At 55.3% G+C, this 21100-nt stretch overlaps 1 protein-coding gene across 1 annotated transcript; it reads right to left on the reverse strand.

Moving 5' to 3' along the window:
- Nucleotides 1–234: 234 nt before the first annotated feature.
- E2F2 (E2F transcription factor 2) lies at nucleotides 235–20516 on the reverse strand. The gene is made up of 7 exons (XM_004592264.2): nucleotides 19936–20516; nucleotides 15065–15170; nucleotides 11597–11816; nucleotides 10325–10483; nucleotides 8915–9029; nucleotides 7125–7323; nucleotides 235–1014 (listed from the first exon to the last, which is right to left on the reverse strand). The coding sequence occupies exons 1-7, from the start codon at nucleotides 20185–20187 to the stop codon at nucleotides 725–727; spliced, it is 1341 nt and encodes a 446-aa protein (XP_004592321.2). The 5' UTR covers nucleotides 20188–20516; the 3' UTR covers nucleotides 235–724.
- Between the last annotated feature and the right edge of the window lie 584 nt (nucleotides 20517–21100).

Genomic DNA, 21100 nt, shown 5'->3' on the forward strand with positions numbered 1-21100 from the left:
ACACACAGCAGCCCCAGATCCTCCCTGGCAGCTGCTGGCTTCTTGGTGGCCCTGCCTCTTCCTCCAGGTCCTTGGTGCAAAGTGGCCCCTGACCCAGGGCCAGGCAGACCAAGAGGAGAGGTCTCTGGAGGGGGTTTCAAAGGGGAGTGGGGAGGAAGGAGTGAGAAGGGGGCAGGTGAGAGGAACTCCATAGGAATGGGGCCCCTCAACTGGCTGTTCCCACTTCCACAGGCACCTCAGCGCCCTGTCAGGGGGTGGTCCCTGAAACCCCAGACCGGGGCCTGGCACGCATGAGGTTCGCCAGGTCTAAGTGCCATCAGTGTCCTGGCAGCTGGGCTGCAGTCCTGAATCCTGGTCCCCAACACAGGAGGGGAACCAGCGAGGTGGCTCGAGCTCCGGGAAGAGCCTGTTTGAGGACAGGTGCTGCCAGAACCTAAACACTCCCTGCTAAAACTCAGGGATGACAATCAAACTCAACCTGAAATAAATACAAGGGCGGCAGTGGGGGTCCGCCTCATCGGGCGCTTCACCTGTCATCCCTCATGAGGTCAGAGGTCAGAAGTCCACGCCTCCCTCAGGAAGGACAAATCTCACCCCCTGCGCCCACTTCACCCCCCAGCTGCCACATCACACCTCCCAAGAGGCTGTGCCCGTGCGGGTGGACGGGGGCCCCGTCAGTCTGATGTGAGGAGGTAGAGATGGGTGGGCCACCAGGGTGGGCCCCTCAGTTAATCAGCAGATCCCCAAGTGCGTAGGTGTCGAAGAGGTCACTGATGCCCTCACCCCCATCCAGGCTCCACAAGTAGTCATCCTGGTCTATGGGCGGGGAGAAGCTGATGAGCGGGGAGCTGCAGGTGAGGTCCGGGGCCAGGAACTGGTCCTCGGTCTGCTGCAGCAGCGGGTGCGACAGCTCCAACAGGCTGTCGGCGGCCTCCAAGGGGACAAGGGCCGGCGGCGGTGGTGGTGGTGGTGATGGCGGCAGCGGCACATCCTGCTGGGGAATTAGTGCTGGCGCTGGGGACAAAGACACTGGTCATGCTTGGCCCTGGTGCCTGGGTCCCTTGGTAGCCAGGATGGCCAACCTGTTCTCTGGTTCTCTGTACATCCCACTCCCACTACAGGGCTCGGGGACACGCCCCCATCTCCTTGCCCTCTCCCCCTACCTCCTCTGAGTGGGTTGGGCACCCTGCTTTCAAGATTTGCCCCCTGGCTCCTGGACCCCCTCACCTTCTGAAACCATTTCCTCTTTTTCTGGCACTGTCAATCTCTCTGACTCTGCTAGACAGTTCCCATCCACACACACACTCTCACACCAACTGCCTTTCTAAAATTCAACAACTGCAAAAAAGTTCGATTCATAAATTAACAAAGGACTTGAGTGGACATTTCTTCAAAGAAGCCATATTGGTTCAGACACACAATGGCGTAAATCGATTTTGAAAGACCTCTCCTATGAGTGGTGGTGACAGGGTCTGGAGCAGGAGGCATGTAGAGTTGGTGTGTTTTAAAGATTGACTCATGTACCAGAAAAGCAGAGTGAGTTTGCATTGTGTCATAGCGATCTAGCCCATACGGGCACCACTTTGGCTGCCCTACTTCTGATTCAGTGCCCTATGCATGTGCCTGGGAAAGCGGCAGGAGACGACCTAGGTACTCAGGCCCTTGTGCCCACACAGGAGATGCAGATAAAGCTACTGGCTGCAGCCTGGCCCAGAGCTGGCTGTGAATGGCCACTAGAGGAATGAACCAGCAGGTGGAAGATCTCTCTCTTTGGAACTGTGCTTTCAAGTGAATAAATGCTACAAAGAAATAAATAAGTGAAAGGCAGAGTTATGAGGACAGAGAGGTCTTCCATCCACTGGTTCTCTCTCCAAATGACCACAATGGCCAAAGCCAGGAGCCTGAAACCCCATTTAGGTCCCACACACGGGTGCAGGGGCCCAAGCACTTGGGCTATCTTTTGATGCTTCCTCAGGCACATCAGCAGAGTTGGATGAGAAGTGGAGCAGGCCCCTCTCAACCCAGAACTCATATAGGATGCTGGTACTGCAGGTGGTGGCTTAACCCAGGGCAGCACAACAGTGGCCCAGCAGTTTTTTCATGTGTGTCGAGTTTCAGTTTTAGAGGAAGCAAAACACCAAGAGTGCGTTTCATACCACCCAACTGGACACTTCCAAGATCAGAGGGCACATTTTGGGAAATGTATATTTTACTCTATCAGAAAACAAAGCTTTACTGACCTCACGACCTTCTAATTTCTACGCGCTCCTCCTCTGCATAGCAAACTTGCTCGAGTGTTGCTTGTGTTACTCTCCTCCCCTATTCCTATTCATTCCTGAGCCCACCCCACACTGGGGTCTGCTCCTACCAGGCCACAGAACAAGGGGTCCAAGGCTTCAACCCATCCCACACACCCTGGTCCTTGGACCACCCTGCTTTGCTCGACTTCGGCTACCCAACATCTGCCTGTTGTTCCCTTGGCCGGACCCTCCTCTTCCCAGCTTCTAGACCCCAGAGGCCCTGGGCTCCATCTTCAGTCTCCTTCTCTATAGCTGTGTACCTGCACAGGTAAGTGCATTCAACCTGTGGCTTCGTGCCCTCTGCTGGACCCACTGCTCCCAAGTGGATCCGATGGAATTGGTCCCATACACTCCTCCTGGCTAAAGTATAGCACACCTGAGCATGTCACAACCAAACTCCCGGCCATCCCGAACCCCATGCTTCCCCTCATCTGTCCACACCATAGTCCGTGAACCATCACTCACTCAGGTGCCCAAGTCAAGAGGCCAAAGAATCATCCAGAATTCCAGAAACAAGTCTGGCATCCACAATCCAATATTCTCTGGGCTGCCGTTTTTCTGAGGTCCCACTGCTCCTAGCCTGCCCTCGCCCCTCCCCCATCACCTGGCCACTCACTTTCACCCTTGCCCTGTTCAGGCTGTGCTCTCACTGCCTGCTGTGCATTGGCTGAGAAGGACCTGCGTAATCCAGCCCCTGCCTACCTTCCTACCACCCGACCCAGCCCTCAGCCTCCCCCATCAAGGTCACTTCTACCTAGAGGTATGGGGCAGCAGATTTCCTAAACAGGGAACTAGATTGGGGCACTGGAAACGTAGCTTGAAGGCAGAGTCCCACTATTGGAGTCATTCTTTGAACTTCAAGCAAGCAGTGCTTTGAAAATATAAAGGCCAGTAGCTAGATGGCCTGAGAACCGCCTCCTGGCTGCCACTGGTGTGGCCAGTGACTTCATGCTTCCAGGCACGCTCCTTCTCTGTACCTCCAGGGGCTGCTGAGAAGCCACAGTGACCAGTGCCTGCAGAGAACAGCTCCTCTGGGCTGGGCAGCTAAGATACTGCCTGGGGCAGGTGCATCCCCCCCTAGAGAGCGTGAGGTCAAGTCCCAACCCTGCCATCAGCCACGATCCTTAGGAAGCAACAGGTGATTTCTCAGGTAGCTGGGTCCCACCCTGGCTCCCCATGGGGGAGACCCAGATCGAGTTCCTGATTCTTGGTTTCAGCCTAGCCTAGCCCCAGCTGTCACGGGCATTTGAAAAGTAAACCAGTGGCCGGAAGCTCTCCATCCAGCTCTCTCTCTAACGCATAAATAGAATGCGGGGGGAAAAATGGTGTGTAGAAATCCCACACTGAGTCTGCAGACTGCCCTTGTTAACACTAAAATTAAGGTAGGCTGTGGCACAGAGGGCTAAGCTGCTTGCCACAACCATATCCCATACTGTCAATTCAGGCCCTGGCTGCTCCACTTTGGATTGTAGCTTCGCTCTACTGCTCTAGGAAGCATCAGACAGTGGCTCAAATGCTTGGGCCCCTGCCACCCACAGAGGAGACTCAGATGGAGTTCCAGGACCCTGGCTTCAGCCTGGGGTCAGCTCCGGTTGGGAGACTGAACCAGCAGAGGGAAGAGCTCAGTCTTCCTGTTGCTGAGGGGTGAACCCCGTTCCACCCTCCCGACCCCCAGCAGGCCCTGGTAGAAGCAGTGCCACCACTCTGCTTATAGACAAGGAACCTGAAGTCTAGAGAAGCCAACTCCATTTGCGCTGCTGCCAATCACAGGTTTGTTAAGCATGTTGCTGAGATTAGAGAATAGGCTTGGCGCGGGAGCAGGAGCAGTGCTGGGACCAGCCTGGCCTCTCGCCAGCCATGCAAGTCAGAGCCTCTGTGTTGTTGGAAAGTGAAACATGAATCTGCCTTGCTGGCAGCAGTGGCTGTGAGGGTACCATGGACCGTCCGGTGCAGGTGGGACCTTGCTCTCCCTGCCTCGCCCACAGGCATGGCGGAGCCGCCCTTTGGAGCACCTGCCATGGCTTGTGCTTAGAATGGCTCGAGCATTTCTGGGTCTCCAAACCCATCCGTGGTCTAGCACAACAGGTGCGCAAGTCACCTTGACTTTGTGTTTAAAAAGAAAATAATAAGGAAACACATCCGTGAAGCATCCCCTGTAACACACTCAGTCTTTACAAGAGAATCAATCCATGTCCCCATCTTAGAGGTGAGGACACTGAGGCCAGGCCCAGTGGCTCAAGAAGGCATGAGCCCCAAAGCTGCCATCGCCAGGGGGTGAGAGCAGCTAGAGCAGCACCAGGTCTCCCAGCTCCCCAGCGGACACTCTCAGCTCCACTGATGTTCATCTCAGGATGTCAGGGCCTGGAGCAAAGTGGCTGTTCTGGTTCGAACCCCTTTGGATACAGATGAGGGAAACTGAGGCAGCCAAGAGTTAGCAACTGCCCTGGTATGCCAGGGCCAGGCCCTGGGTCCCAGCACCACAGCAGCTTCCTCTTTAGGCCTGGCCTCCGGTGCCCCCAGAATGACTCTGCTTTAGGTCAGAACATGGGACATGAGTGAGCGTGTGAGTGTGTGTGTGTGCAAGTGTATTCACTAACCTCCAGGAGAAACACCTGCTCAGCCCTTCACCAGGGACAACACGGTGATGCCACTTAGCAAGAAGACAGGCTATGCTATGGCCAGAGGGCTGGCTTGTGGGCTGGCCCTCCACCAAATGCCGTGTAAGCCTCTACTGCTCTCAGGGTCTCTGCTCCTGTAGAGTCAAACCCAGGTGAGACCCTCACCTTGGCTCTCGCTGCAGGGTCTGCCACCTTCACTGGAGGGCTCACAGGACCTCGGAGCAGAGGCAGCCCCGATGCGGGGGAGCTAGGTGTGTGGACAACTGAGAGAAAAGGAGGGGCAGGATGAGGGATGGGAGGGTGAGGCAGCGCCTGGAGTGCGAGATAGCACTAGGGCGGTGCCTGCAGGGACAGATGGCTGGCAAAGGGAGCACCCTGTTCCCAGGACAAGGTCAACAGGCCCAGGGAGGTCACTGGAGGGCAGCTGAGAGGCTGGCTCGTGTCCAAGCTCTGCCATCCTCTTGCCATCTGCCCTCTCTGGGCCCCATGTCCTTTGTGTTAAATGAAGAACTGAATTGGTCAGGGTCACAGCTAACTTCTGTGAAGGGCCAGATGGTACCTGAGGGCTTTGCGGGCCCCCTATGGTGTCTGCCACAGTGGCTGGGGGTTTTCCCTCTACAACGTTAAGATATAAAAAGTGTTTTTAGTTGGGGTCAGTGCCTCAGTATAGTAGGTTAAGCCTCCACCTGTGGTGTTGGTATGGGTTCCAGTTCTAGTCCCAGCTACTCCATTTCTGATCCAGTTCCCTGCTATTGTATCTGGGAAAGCAGTAGAAGAGGACTTAAATCCTTGGGCCCCTGCACCCAAATGGGAGACCACATGGAAACGCCAGGCTTTGGACCAGCCCAGCTCCAGCTGTCATGGCCACTTGGGGAGTGAATCAGAGGATGAAAGATCTTACTCTCTGTCTTTCCTCTCTCTGTAAATCTGCCTTTCAAATGAAAATAAATAAATCTTTAAAAAAAAAAAACAATTAAAAAAAAGTGTTCTTCATTCTCAGGTCATCTAAAACCCGACCCAGAAGCAAGGGTTGACCCAAGAGAGAGAACAGGAATCCAATGTGTGCTTTGTAGGAATCCTCACCCTGTGTGCTCTGTAGAACCCTAACCCTGGTAGGAGGTGGTGAGGGGAGGGCCACTCCCCAGCGACCAGTTCTAGCACTGCCTTTGTCTTCACAACAGAGGTCAGCTTAAGGGAATTCCACCCCTTAACACAGGTCCACAGGCCTGCAGGAATCCCAGGCCCGATACCCAATGTGCCCTGTGCTGCCCGGTGGGTGGTGAGCGCCGTGCTAGGGGAGGGCCCCCCTCGCCTCCTTCCCAGGAGCCTTTTAGGATTTCTCCTCCTCTCTGCTCCCCAGCAGCTGCCAGCCACGTGTAGCCAGCTCTCCCCTGCATCATCTTCCTGCCTTGGTTACTTTGTGCCCGTGGGGAGAGCACCAGTGAGGTGTACCTCGAGCTTGCTTCCAGGTGGGAGGCCCTGGCTAAGACCGATCAGCTGTCTAACCCAGGAATGGCAAAATCGGCTTCCCAAAGTGCTGTGAAGCGGAGGGCATTTGCTTTGCAGTGGCGCCACTGCATGGGACAGCTGCATCAAGTGTCTGGGTTCGAGTCCCAGGATAGCTCCTAACTCCAGCTTCCTGCTCACGCAGCTCCTCGGAGCAGCAGGTCAATGAGTCAAGGAGTTGGATCCCTGTCACCCATGGGAAAGACCTCAAATGAATTCCAGACACCCTGCTTTGGTCTGACGCAGCCCTGGTTCCTGACGGCCTTTGGGAATGGGAACCTAAGAATAAAAACCCCTGTCACTCTGCCCCTCTCTGACAAATCCACAAAAACTAACACTCAGAACTGCTTGGAGTTGTTTGTAGCATGGCCTGTGACTTAGATGCTATGAATTACAGTGCCCAACTTAAAGATGAGATAACTGAGGCAAAGCAAGGCTAAAGTGTTTGCCCAAGGTCACACCATTGTGAGAAGCGCAGAAATGACCTAAATACAGGCCCCTGTGCCCTTAAGCAACAGCTCTCCAGTAAGACCAGGACTGTATGCACCGAGCTTCACGAAGCCCTGAAGTTCAAGGTGCATGGTTGGGGGAGGAAGGCCAAATTCCCAGCAGCTCAGCAGGTGCAGGCACCCAAGGAGCATGGAGATCAGAGAGGACACTGCAGCTCCCACCTGCTGTCCCTCTGTCCTGAGGGCCTTACCTGAGGGTGCTGCAGGTTCTGCAATGCCAGGGCTGGTGGTACTGCTGGGCTGGGTGGAGTTGGGGCTATGGCTGGGGCTGAGGGAAGAGCTGGAAAGGAGAAGTTCCTTGACAGGACTGTCCGGTTCCTGAACCTCCTCCGGACACAGGTACACTTCGATGGGCCCCTGGATGCTCTTGAGACGTATCTGCAGATTGTCCTGCAGGACAAAAAGAAGCCACCGCTTGGCTCTGAGCAGCTGGACACACACGCAGGAGTCACCATGCACAAGACCCCTGTGCTAGGCCGGTGGGGACACTTGTCACTTCTGCTGCTGGCCTTGGACCTGAGGAAACAAGCTACCATCTCAGTGGGACAGCCAACTTTTGTCACACAAGACCCTGCGAGAGGAACACACCAGAAATGGAGTCCACACCGAGAAGAACAGGTGAGAAACGTGTGAGGCCGACCTGAGGCCCGGGCTGAGCCCTGCATCTGGCTTCACCGCAATCTCCAAGTTGGTCCCTGAGCCCTCAACAGCTTAAACCAACCGGACTTGACTTTCTGTTCCTTGTGACCAACAGTGCCAACACTTAGCCTTCCCACTCCTGTTCTTCCCCTCTATGCCGCCACAGCTGGCTACCCACAGGCCCCTGTGACATGTGTTTGGCCTCCATGCCTATGCTCCCGTAGGGTGTCCTCGGGACAAAATCTACTCATTCTCCAAGACTGAGATAAACCGTCCCTCCCCCCTGCACTCTCCAAGCTCAAATTCAATCTACGGACAACCGCATCACTGCTGACTGGCCTCGTTCTTCCACTGGGTGAACCCTCTCCAAGGGAGTGGCGTGGCCTTCATGATCTCTGCAACCTCACTCTTCCATGGAAAAACTCTTTCTGGAGCCCTTTCTATGTGCCCAGCCCTCGGTCAGGGAATACAAGGAGAGTAGAACATTCTCTTCGGAAGCTTGCAGCCTTATGGGTGAAGCCAAAAGAGTGCCAAAAATATCCTGCAAGTCAAGTATGCTAGGAAACTGAGGGTTATGAACCTGGGAGTGATCAGGGAAGGCTTCCAGGAGGAAATGGTGTTCAAGCTGAGACAGGGAGGATGCATGGCAGTAAACCAGGGGGAGGGAGGACAGACAGTGCATTTCAGCTGGAGGGAACAGCATATGTGAAGATCTTGCCCTGGGGATGAGTTTGGCATGCTGCAGCACCTGCAGCCAAAGCAAAAACAGCTAAGGGTGGTATGGCAGAGGAGGCTGGGAAGGTTAGCGGGCACCATCCCCTTGGGGCATGTCAGGGATTTTGGTCTCTAACCCTGGAAAGCATGGTCAGCATGAAAGGATCTTGTGAGTGTGAAGGATGCCCTGAGTGGGGCCATAAGAGCACACCTGCGGGGTCCCCGGGCTGACGGAGGCCCTGAGTGGGGCCACAAGAGCATGCCTGCGGGGTCCCCGGGCTGACGGAGGCACCAGTGGGGCCACAAGAGCACGCCTGCGGGGTCCCCGGGCTGACGGAGGCACCAGTGGGGCCATAAGAGCATGCCTGCGGGGTCCCCGGGCTGATGGAGGCACCAGTGGGGCCACAAGAACACGCCTGTGGGGTCCCCGGGCTATCGGAGGCACCAGCCACAGAGGCATGCTAGACCAGTTCTCTGTCTCCACTCTGTTCCAGCCTCTGCTGTCTGCCCCACCTTGGACATCACTACTACTGCTGCAGACACCAGCATGGACACCTCACGGACAGAGCGCACAGAGGGGTCCAGGATCCTCCCTGGGCCACCCTGCAGCCCACGCTCCCGCTCTCACCTCAACCTTCTCGGGCACTTCCAGCCTTGTCAGTGGAGGCGCCTTGACAGCGATCACCGTCTGCTCCTTAAAGTTGTCCACAGCACGGATGTCCTGGTACGTCACGTAGGCCAGTGTAGGGGCAGGAGTCAAGAAAAGTGGTCCTCGGGTCAAATTGCAGAGCCCCCTCGCCCTAGCCTGTCAGAGCCTGTGATCAACACTTTCTCCTTTTGCTGCTTAGGAAAAACTAAAACACATAACGTCTTCTTTGGCTATCATGAGGTCCTTCGGATTGCATTAGAGCGCGGGATATATGTCATTTTTAAAAAGCTGTCTTCTATTGGTGTTTTTTACATAAAGGTGTCCTCTTAAAAAGATCATTAAACCAGGCCCGGCGGCGTGGCCTAGCGGCTAAAGTCCTCGCCTTGAAAGCCCCGGGATCCCATATGGGCGCCGGTTCTAATCCCAGCAGCTCCACTTTCCATCCAGCTCCCTGCTTGTGGCCTGGGAGAGCAGTCGAGGACGGCCCAGAGCACTGGGACCCTGCACCCGCGTGGGAGACCTGGAAGAGGTTCCATGTTCCCAGCTTCGGATCGGCGCGCACCAGCCCGTTGCGGCTCACTTGGGGAGTGAATCATCGGACGGAAGATCTTCCTCTCTGTCTCTCCTCCTCTGTGTATATCTGACTGTAATAAAAAATGAATAAATCTTAAAAAAAAAATCATTAAACCGAGAAGACAGGAAGATATTTTACTTGTCATTCTCATGATTCTTCCAAAAATACCAAGTTAGATCCAAAAAAAACCATTGAGATGTGAAACTACTTGGGAAAATGTATGGAGGATCCAGGGCACAGCCCTTGCTTTTCAACCTCATTGTTTCCACCCGAGGACTCGACTTAGCGAACTGAGCGACAAGCGGACGAGGTCCAAAATAAAAGATCCTCAGCTCGACGTCAATCATCAAAGCAGAAATCTACAACGGCGTTAAATGACCCACTCTGGGGCTTATCAACCAACAGACTGTAGTCTGACACCAGGCATCATTTTACAGATGGGGCTCAAAGAAAGATGCAGTTGAGTCATGTGAAGTTGCTTTCATGTGGGTTAAGAGTGATTAAGTATGGGCGTCTGCAGGTGGAAATGTGACATACTGACAAAAGCAGAACAACAATGTCCCGTGCAGCAGGCTCCCCATGTCTAGTGAGGGGATGATGTTGTGTTGGGGTGGCAACGCTCATGGATTCTTCTTTGTTCTCCATTTTCCAGATCTAAAGACACTGGCTCATGTCTGATCATGAGCAGGTAACCTGATAGGCTGGAGAGGAGAACCTGAGAGGCAGGAAGAGCCCTCAGCGGGGGCGTGGCTACAAAGCCCCAACAGGCCCAGCTGCTCCCAGACACCCCCTCCCCGAGCCCACAGAGAGGATATTTCTTGTTAGCCTTGTCCTCTGTCAGCTCCTTCAGGTCCTGAGAACAGCTTTGGATGAGCTGGTCCAGGGCCTGCTCCATGCTCGTCAGCTCCTTCAACTCCTGTTGCAGCTGCTGCTGTTGCCCGGGCCGGCTGGGGACTTCAGATAGTGCCCTGCCTCTGGAAACAGAGCAGCCCCCTCAGTGTCAGTCTGCATCCAGAGACCGCCCCCTCCATCCCTGCACAGAAGGGCGGGGTGGAGCTCCAGGTCAAGGCCATTCACCCCTGGTTCCCACACATCAGTGGCAGCACCTAACCCTCAGAGAGCAGCCAGGGATTGCAAGATGAGAGTTGTGGGCTGTGCTAGGGACAAGAAACAAGTCAAGGCCTGAACTGAACCCCACTTCCAGGGAGGCTCTCAACTCTGTCCACGCCCAATACCCACACAAACGGCACAACACTTAAGTGACTGTAGTCCTGACCCCCTTGCCCGGGTTCCCTCAGGATCCACACCAGGGCCCTGTAGGAAACCTGGGAGAGGAGATCCGAGTACTCCTAGTTCAGAGCTGGGAGGAGGCTGAGAGAGTCCTTCTCGGCTCTCAGGGACTTCCTTAAGCTAGGTGATGGGAATCAAGAGGAAGGACCTGGGCCTGGTGTGGTAGCCTAGTGGCAAAAGTGCTTGCCTTGCATGTGCCAAGATCCTATATGGGCACCAGTTCATATCCTAGCTGCTCCACTTCCCATCCAGCTCCCTGCTTGTGGCCTGGGAAAGCAGTCGAGGACGGCCCAAAGACTTGGGACCCTGCACCCACATGGGAGACCCAGAAGAAGCTCCTGGCTGCTGGCTTTGGATCAGCTCAAGTTCTGCCCATTGGCGGTCACTTGGGGAGTGAACCAGCAGATGGAAGATCTTTCTCTCTGTCTCTCCTTTTCTCTGTAAATCTGACTTCCCAATAAAAATAAAGAAAACAAAACAAAAAAAAGGAAGGACCTGGGGTCTTTGTAATCCTCCCTCATCCTAGAACTCATCCTGTACCCCGTTTCCCACCTCTTATGACTACAGGCTACACACCTGCTCTTTAACCCACTTCTCAAACAGCCCCTGTGCCCACCGGCTGGTACTAGGTTCACCCCGAGGTGCCCACCCCAGACTGGCTCTGGCCCCTGGCTCTGCCAACCAAGCCCCCAGCTCCGCCCACCAAGCCCCCTCTGGAAGATGCCATTGGCTCTGGCCCCTGGCTCCACCCACTCAAGCCCCCTCTGGAAGATGCCATTGGCCGCTGGAACACTCACACCCACTGGATGTTGTTCTTGGACTTCTTGCGGATGAGCTGGATGCCCTCTAGCACATTGGTGATGTCATAGATGCGTCGCTTCTGCACATCCAGGGCCTCGGCCGCCCAGTTCAGGTCCAGGACTCCATCGTTCGATTCACTCAGGAGGTAAATGAACTTCTTGGTGAGCAGCCCCAGAGATGTGTCATATCGCGTCTTCTCCCCGGGGGACTTGGGGGCTAAGAAAGACAGGGGCCCAGGTATATCAGGGAGCATCAGCCAGCCTGGAGGAGTTCCTCCTCACTGGGCTTGCTTGAGCACACCTGTTGCCATCCTTCATCACCTGCTTCCCCTATGAACAGGGCATGTGAGGCAGGGGGCGTTCCAGGCCACTGTTTCCTAAGGACAGAGAGTGACTTGCCTGGGGCAGCCACAGTGACCCCTGTAACAGTGCAGTCGCTGACCTGACCGGGTGAGGGCTGTCTTCACTCCAGCAGTCGGTCCTTACAACCTGCCCCGTGGCTGGCGCAGAGCCACCCACCCCCATTCCACAGACGAGGACACAGGATGCGGGCAGGCTCTGCAAAGTGTTCAACTCGCTCTGCTGGAAGCTGGCCATGCTGGGATTCCAATCTGGGCAGTTTGGCTGGAATCCAGGGTATGCCTTTTTAGCCCTACCTGGACCTTGCCAGATAGGTCAGGAATTGGGGATCAGGGTAGAGAGGTGAGGAGAGGATCAGACGCCCATTTGCTTTTTTTCCCACAGTAGCCTGATGATTATCTGAGAGGAATCAGGCCTAGAATCGGGCAGGTTTACAAAAAAAAAAAAGCCCTGCTCTTGATGAGGGTGATGTTGCAAAACCACTTCTCAGGCACACCATCAAAACCACAGGGGCCTCCTGCAATCAAATGCCTTGCAAGTCACACAGCAGGCCTGCGGCCAAACGGGCCCGTACGGGTTCAGGAGCCTGACTTTTACAAAGTGTGAGATTCCTTAGAGGGCTCAAAACCTCACGACACATACAAAGGGCCTTCTTCTACAAGTTCGGGGACATACATGCAACGAAAAAGCTATGCATGAGTTTCAAATTCTTTTGCAGCAAAATGAAATTGTGGCTGAACTGTATTTTCTACAAACATTAAAAAGTTGGAGCTGATATCGTGGTATAGTGGGTCAAAGTGCAGCCTGCATTGCTGGCTTCCCAAATGACTGCTGATTTGTGTCCAGTTGCTCCATTTCCAACCAACTCCCTGCTAATGCATCTAAGAAGATAACAGAAAATAGACCAAGTACTTGGGCAACTGCCACCCACAGTGGGAGACCCACTGAGAAGCTCCTGGTTTCACCCTGACCCAACGTTGGCTGTTGCAGCTATCTGGGGAGTGAACCAGTGGGCGGAAGGTCTCTCTCTTTCTCTGTAACTCTAATTTTTGAAATAAATAAGTAAATCTTTTTTTTAAAAAAAGTTTTGGATTGATGCTGTGGCACAACAGGTTAAGTCACTACATATATTGCGAATTTCCCATATGGACACTTGTTCAAGTCTCAGCTGTTCCACTTCTAATCTAGCTCCCTGCGAAGGTACATGGGAAAGCAGTAACAGATGGCAAGTACCTGAGCTACTGCTACCCACACAGGAGACACAGATGAAGATCCTGGCATCGGCCTGGCCATGGTGGCCACTCGGGGAGTGAACCAGCAGATAGAAGATCTCCTTCTCTGTGTCTCTGTGTCTGAGTGGCAGAGAAAGTTAGATCTTCACTCTCCCTTTACCCACACCTGCCAGGGCTCGGTCAGGTAAAAACTAAGAATCCAGAAGTCCGACTTATCTTCCATGTCGTGGCAATGGTTCAAGCACTTGAACCGCCATCTGCTGCCTCCTAGGCCCATTAGCAGGAGGCTGAATGGGACATAGAGTAGACAAGGCTCAAACTGACATTCCCAAATAGGATATGGACATCATCCAAAGTGGTAGCTTAACTCACCGTACCACAACACCCGTCCCTTGGTGAATTTCTCTTTTTTTAAGATTTATTTATTTGTTATGTTATATATGTTATATGTTGTGTATAAACTAAAATTGAAATGTCAATGAGGTGGTCACAGAAGGTGGTTAAGAACTAGCATTTATTTTTAACATATTGGCTACTCATTACTATGTCAATTAATTCCATAATGATGTAAATTTTTACTGATGGTATGTTGGAGCTTTTAATTGATCGGGATGATACTCTGCTGGCTCTGTCTTCAACCAGAGAGGGTATACCTAAGAAGCCATTGAACTTGACTGGACAATAAGATGCTGGACTCTATGTTTGGCATATGCTTGCAATGGGGGAATCTCAACTGAACTTGAACTGTGGTTATGCAACAAGGTGGAGGAATCCACCATGGTGGGAGGGTTTGGGGAGGGGTGGGGAGAATCCCAGTACCTATGAAACTGACACATAATACAATGTAATTAATGAATTAAAAAAAAGAAATGCAAAAAAAAAAAAAGATTTATTTATTTGAAAGGTGGAGTTAACAGAAACAGAGGAAGAGACAGCGAGACCATCTGTCTGCTGATTCACTCCCCAAATGGCCACAATGGCTGGAGCTGAGCCAGGCTAGGACAGTAATGTGGACCCAAACACTTGGCCCTTCTTCTGCCACTCTCCCATGTGCATTATCAGCGAGCTGGGTTCAAACTGGGACAGCTGAGTCTTGAACTAGCATTTATATGGAATGCTGGTTTCATAGGTAACAACCTAGTCCACTGTACCACAAAGCCAGCCCTCCCTCTGTAAAGCTTCTGAAGTAACCTTGTAGATGGCACGTGCTTGGTAGGCAGCATCATGTCAGGTTTGTCCCATGGCAGACATTACTAATGGATCAGCACGCTTGCTCACCAGTCATGCTGGTGAGAGCTTTAGAATCCTTCATCTGCAGCACTGGCATCCTACACGGGTGTCAGTTTGAGTCCCAGGTGGTCCACTTCCAATTCAGCTCCCCACTTGTGGCCATGGAAGTACTTGGGCCCCTGCACCCATGTGGATGACCCAGAAGAGACTCCTGGATTCTGGCTTTGCGCAGGTCCAGGTCTGGCCATTGTAGCCACTTGAAAGAATGAACCAACAGATGGAGAATCTCTCTCTCTCTGCAATTCTGCCTTTTAAACAAACAAAATAAATCTCACAAAAAAAACCATCTCAGACTGACCTAAATGTGAAAATTAAAAATTCAAAACTATGAAAATTAAAAAGTAATAGTAGGCTCCTGACTAAAATGGTCCTCATGCTTGGATCACAGCGTGTGGTGTTGACACGTCCGGCTCCAGTCCCACTTGCACTTATTGGCTGTGTGGCCTTGGCAAAGTCACACAAGCTCTCTGAGTTGCCTCACGAGGCTCGACAGGATCCGGTGAGAGAACACACAGGAAACCTTTGTCAACCGGAAACAGTGAGCCAAGGCCCGCCCTGCCCCACCCCCATCAGCCCCGCTTACTCTTGGGGCTGGGCAGCCCCTCCACTCGGATGTTCTTCCCCTTGGGCATTCGGAACTCAGGGACTGCAGGCCTCCCAAGGCCTTCCAAGTCCAGCTTTCTCTTGGCCTTGAGGAGAGGGGGTAGAGAGAGAAGCCAACTGTGAGAAGCATTGCTCCTTTAGCCTTTCCCTGACGCCAGCGTGAGCCACCTTCTGTGCCTCAGTTTACCACCAGTCCTGGTGAAGACACCTGTGACCTGGGAAGGGGGGACAGGAAGCAAATCAAAGGCCTATGTGCTTGGGCCCAGGGTTCCTTAACAACAGCACCCACCTCTACCTTTGTCCCTTCCCTGCCCAGAGGATGAAAACAGGGAGGAAACCATGGGTGGGGCCTAAACCACACCAGGCCTGGAAGGCCCCACTGCAAAAGCAGCTGGGCCAGCCGCCCGGGTGCCCATCACAGCACCACAGCTGGCCCTTATCAGGGTGGAGCTGGGCACCCGCCCAGGCAGGCCCAGGGGACTTCCTGGCACAGTGCCACACCCAGGGAGGTACCCACACTGAGAAGATCTGTTTGGGCTCCAGCTTGGGGGGGGTTGCCTGCTGAATAGACCCCATTTGCCACTCTTTCTTTGCCAAAAGGGTCAGACAATGAATCCTTCCCGTCTTAAGGACAAGCAGCTGAGGCGCCCCCCCCCCACTGTTCCCCTTCCCGTTCCCGCCAAGCTTGGGAAACACCTGCTGGGGAAATCAAACCACAGACCCATCTGCTGCTCCCCACCCCACGCCACCCAGCTCCCCCAAGAGGCCTAAGCTGCACTGGTCCGGAAAGGGCCTCCCCTCCCTCCAGGGCTGGGCAGGGCAGGGCAGGGCAGGGCTGGGCTGGGGCACTGGGGCACTGGGGCACAGGTCAGAGGGTCCGGCTTGACCCGCCAGTCGGACACTGGGAAGCTTCAGCTTCCTCTTCTGTAAAATGGGGCGCCCAATCCCCTTCCCTCCGAAGCAAGACTGAGGATTCAGGGGGAATCAGCACCTGGGGGTGCTCAGGAAATGCAGGGTCTCTTGCCCAAAGTCCAATCTCAGCCTCCTTGGACTCCCGGAGTCCACGTCCCCCCTCCCCTGGCTGCTGGTCCCTCCCATTCCCCAGCACACACACCCCAGCTTGGCTTGGACAGAGCAGCCTGTTTTTAACACTTGCTGGTGAGGTCATGCACAGAGGGACTGAGGCGTCTAACCGCCAAGCACAGCTGGGCTGACAGGTGTAAGCAGTGGTGGCAGCTCTTCCTGCAGTCAGCTCCCCTCCCCCACAAGCCTGCCTCCTCCAAGAAGTCTCTCTGGATTGATGGCCTTGGTTTGAGGAACCTGCTGTCTGCTACCCCTCCCTGGACTCCACCCAAACACCAGCCCTGCTTGTTTGTTCTGGAAGTCTCTCCAGCACGTTCTTTATCTACCCTCCCAGCTGCTGCAAATCCTACAGCCTAGATCCAACCCCAGCTTGTCTCTAGAAAATGGCTCTGCCACACATGACAATGTTCACAAGCCGGACCCCCAGACCTACCCGTTAACTCGTCGAGGCTTGGGAAGGTCCAAGCTCAACCCCATCAGGCCTTTCCAAGGACCCCAGATCCTTCACCCAGCCCTCAGAAGGAACGCCAAGGGCAGGAAGAAGAGGGTCAGGCTGGGTCCTACTCGACACAGATGTGCAGCCCAGTGTCCCCAGCCAGACACCCACCTGCCCCACTATGAGGAACCTCCACCTATAGAGCAGGGAGAGGGACCTGGGACAGAATCCCCAGGCGGGCCCATTGCACACTGCTCATAGTCCCCAGGCAGGGTCACAAAAAGGGCACAGCTGGGGTCTGAACTGGGTCTAACTCCAAGGCCCAGCCCACACATGTTCCCCCAGGCCTAGCTGGGATTGGGCCAGGGCCCGGCTCTGCCTGCACATTCCCATTATACACATGGACACACACACACACACATACATCCATATACTATACATACAAACCTGGACACATACATGCATACACTCATATGCACACTCACACAGACATGACACACACATACATACAGGAAGGCGTGTCCCTTCTTGGCTAGGGGAGCCAGGAAGAAACACTGGTCTCTCGGATCCCCTGTAAAATGGGCATTGCCAGGACAGTGCAGCACAGCACCACGCCTGGGACCAGCACTTGTGCACGGAGCTGCTAAGTTCAAGGGTAAAGCTAAAAAGAGAGGGTGATGGCCCAGAAAAGGCCGGTGGCCACACCTGAGGAGGCCAGTGTTGCCTTCACCCGGACCCTCCTAGGGGACCCCATGGGCTAGATCCTATAGACCTGGTTGGATCCAAGAACCTTACCACCACAGCTTCTTCCATGGACAACCCCTAACAGGCGGAGACCCCCAGGCATGGCCCTCTTTAGGGGCCAGTAACCAGGAAGAAACCAGCACTGGGGGGAAAGATAAGAGGTTTGCCCAAGGTCACCCTAAGTGGACAGGGCAAGGCCAGGAAAAAGGCATGGAGGTGAGCCCCACTTGGGGACCCCGGCCCTGCTCCAGGCTAACGGAAGCCTGAGACTCAGCATTTCCAGTCTTAGAGCATTGTGCTTCCTTTCAAGGGGAAAATACCAAATGAAAGGACAAGCCAAGACCCCAAAGCCCAGCTGGTCACAGTCAGGCCTCAACCTACAGGGTCCCCAGAGCCCTTAGCAGAGGCTGCTGGGAAGACCTGTAGTCGGGGAGCAAGGACACCCGGATCCTGGCTTCCCATTTGCTATTGAACTTGGCCACCACCCCTGGACAATGCCCAAGGCCCCTTTAAGCAGCAGCTCCCTCTGCACTTTGCAGCCTGGCCACAGAGCAAGTGGCACACCCAGGGTTGGGTCTGGAGCTGTGCCAGGTCACACCCTTGTGAAATGAGTAAGCAGAGGGCTGAGAGGCCCCGGGCATCTGGGAACCCACAGGAGAGGGGGACTCCAGGGCTTGCAAGCCATCAGGGTGGTCTGGGGCAAGGGGACTCACCCTCTTCTCCGTGTGTGCCCTTGAGCAAATGATGTCTCTCCTTTGCTAACTTGGCACCCCATCCTCAACATCTTGACCAAGATAGCGAACACGAGGGGTGCCAAGCAGTGCCTGGCACACGAGCAGTGTGCTGTCAGAGAGCTATTCTTGCTGAGATCTCCGTGCCCCTCGGGGAGGGGGGCCCAGGCAGATGCAGCCGGGCTCCGCTGGGAGTGCTCAGAGCCGTTCGGAAGCACAGCTGTCACTGCAAGTCTGTGTAGAAGCAGCTGGCCAGAGGAGGGGCGGCAGCCACCAGCCCTCTGCGTGGGGGACATCAGGCAGGACTGGGGGCAAGTCACAGCTGCCGAGAGGAGGGACCTAGGTCAGCTGGTTCCAGCCTGTCTCCGCGGGTCACAGGGGCAGGTGCCAGCCCCTCTCTGAGCCCATTTCCCCCTGTAACCTGCTAATGCCACCTATGAGGGTACCTCAAGGTGTTCAAGGCACACCTAAAAGAAATATATGAAGTTATTTTGGTGCAAAAAAAAAACCCTCTGAAATCTGCACACACTGTTTTCTGTAACACACATCCCCTCTCTGCAAGGAGGTCCAATATTTTACACCAGAATAAACTTCTGTTACAATCCCATCTCCCACCAACCTTCTGAGATATCCTCTACAAAAAATATATCAGACAACAACATGCTGAGCCTGAGACCCAGTCCCAGAGACCCTCAGTTACTTGTCCTGTGAAATGGGGATTCTATGGGCAGGAAGGTGAAAGCTTTGAGCAGGAGCAAAAGCCTGTATCCAGACACCACTGCTGCCAGACACCACAGCTGCCAAGCACACACCACACGTGCCTCTCAGGGAGCAGGGGACAGTCTTCTTGTGCTTGAACTTGTTCAGCCCACCCACAACTAAGCAAAGCTCCAACACCCCTCACCTCCCGTCCCCGGAGCCTGCTTCCCCACCCTGGGCTCTGGAGCCAGAAGTGACCCTAGATGAGCTGGCTTCCACCACTCCTCCAGGAACACCTGCATTTTCAAGCTGAGGTACTTGAATCCCAGGCTGGGGCCAAAGCACAGTCAGGACCAGACACTAGGGCTCCACACCCCACCCCCAGGGCCCCCTCACTACACCTCGACCCTAAGGTGGATGCGTTTCACTTGGGCTCCAGGCATTCCGCTCCCACAAAACAAACCCTCCCTGGAGGACGGAGGTGGGCTGGCAGCCTGGTGCCACACTGGGACCTTCCTGGCAGCAGGCCTGAGGGGTGAGGTGTGCAGCCAATCTGCACAGGCGCCTGAGGTTGTTCCCACAGGGGCAAGCCATGGCTAGAAGGCTGGGCTGGGGCAAGGACTGGGGTGGAGACTCAGGAAGGAGTTGGCTGGATCGACCGGTTGGAGTCTGTCCAAGTCAGACTGGACTCATTCCCCTTTGCTAAAGTCCCCAGGGTGTCCCCAGGCTCAACTCTGGGCCAGGACAATTGCAGGTGCCTGGTTCTGGTTTGGGGGCCCAACAATGAAAGAATGAAAGAATGAATGGATGTGCTGGGTAGGAAGTTAGAAATCAGCCAGTGTCAGTCTGGCTCTGATAACACACGGGGGCTACTTAGGGTGTCTTATGGGTGTCCCCTAGGTCACCCTGTGCACCCAGGGTCAGGGGTTGGGTTCCAGATGCCCAGTCCAAGCTCACATTGCCACACTATAGGGAACGCGATTGTCTTTTACCCAAAGCCTGAAAATGAATGGGTCTTCCACCGGGACACTGTAGGGAAATGGATTATTCTGGAAACTGAAAATTCATATCCACCACCTCCCCACAATTCGAACAGGATTTTAGCACCCCCTCTTTCCTTTCCTACACCCCCAAAAGCACAGAGGGAGACAGCATTACCGGCAGGCGGCCCGTGAGCACGCAGTGAACAGGCTGGCCCTCGGGTCCATGCGGGGTGGCGTCCAGGCAGGTGCCGGGAACCGCAGCCGGAGGCACCGTCTGCGGGTACAGCGCGGTGTAGTAGGCGGTGTTGGCCGGGCAGAGCTGGGGGCTGCTGAGCCCGGGCGGCCACAGCTCGGTGGGGCTCATCGCCGACACCCCGTTTGGGGGCTGCCCAGCGTCTGAAGCCGGGGCACCAGGTACGCGCAGCATGGCGAGTGCGGGACCCCCTCCCCAAGCAGGCCGGGCGCACCCGCCGACACCTGCGGGCTCCGGCTCAGCCGGCGCGCGGCATGGCGCACGGAGACCGGGGGAAGCCGCCAATGGACGCCGGCAGGGCAAGACCGGACCCTCCCCTCCTGGCCCGCGGCCGAGCCGAGCCCGCTGGGGGACGGCGGGGGCACTGCCAGGGGCTGGCCCGCCCCGAGGGGCGGCCGCGACGCGGGGCGGCCCCAAAGGCCGACGAGGAGCAGGGGTCTCCGGGCGCTGGCCGGGTGCGCGCAGGCGGGGGAGGGGGCCCCGATGGCCCCGGTGGCGCTCGGCTGGCTCTCCGGTTTCCGAACCTTTCTCGGCCTGGGTTTTTTTTTTTTCCTTCTTCTTTTTTTAGCGCCAAACTGCGTGCCGCGAAATTCAGATCTCCCGCGGAAAATGCCGCGCCACCATTGGCTGCTGCAACACACGCAGGCTCCACCTCCCGGAAAGGATCCGTCCCCTGAGCGGCGATTGATGCACGACCTGGACGCGCTTAAAGGGGCCGCGACACCTGCCACCGCCCCGCTCTTCAGCGGGCTAGCAGCCGGCAAAACCGGCGCCGGAGTACGTGGTTCCAGGGTGCAGAGGCGACCAGAAAGGCTCAAGGGGAGCTGAGAAGAGGGCCACGAGGCCAGGAGGCTGGGGGAACAGTTGAGCCGGGTGTCCAACCTGGACCTCGGCTTGAGCAGCCACAGGGCTATGCTCGCGTTCGCTAGCCGGTCTCTGCTGCATTACATCCTGGTTCCCTAGAATGGAAGCAAGACTGAAGGAGGGCTAGGCGCCCTGGACGTCGGGCAGCCAACCCTGCCAAAGGGAGCCATGGCCCTCGCGCTGGAGAGGCGAGAGGTGGGCCAACTTGCTCAAGGTCAACCAC

The sequence above is a fragment of the Ochotona princeps genome, chromosome 2, assembly GCF_030435755.1.
Source record: "Ochotona princeps isolate mOchPri1 chromosome 2, mOchPri1.hap1, whole genome shotgun sequence".
Classification (NCBI taxonomy): Eukaryota; Metazoa; Chordata; class Mammalia; order Lagomorpha; family Ochotonidae; genus Ochotona; species Ochotona princeps.

Excerpts from the sequence above, each read along its gene's own strand:
- E2F2 (XM_004592264.2), bottom strand. The coding sequence starts at position 20,187 with ATGCTGCGCGTACCTGGTGCCCCGGCTTCAGACGCTGGGCAGCCCCCA. Across the intron at positions 11,817-15,064 it reads GGGGCTGCCCAGCCCCAAGA|CCCCCAAGTCCCCCGGGGAG; the intron begins GTAAGCGGGGCT and ends TGTCTTTCTTAG. Across the intron at positions 10,484-11,596 it reads AAGAACAACATCCAGTGGGT|AGGCAGGGCACTATCTGAAG; the intron begins GTGAGTGTTCCA and ends CTCTGTTTCCAG.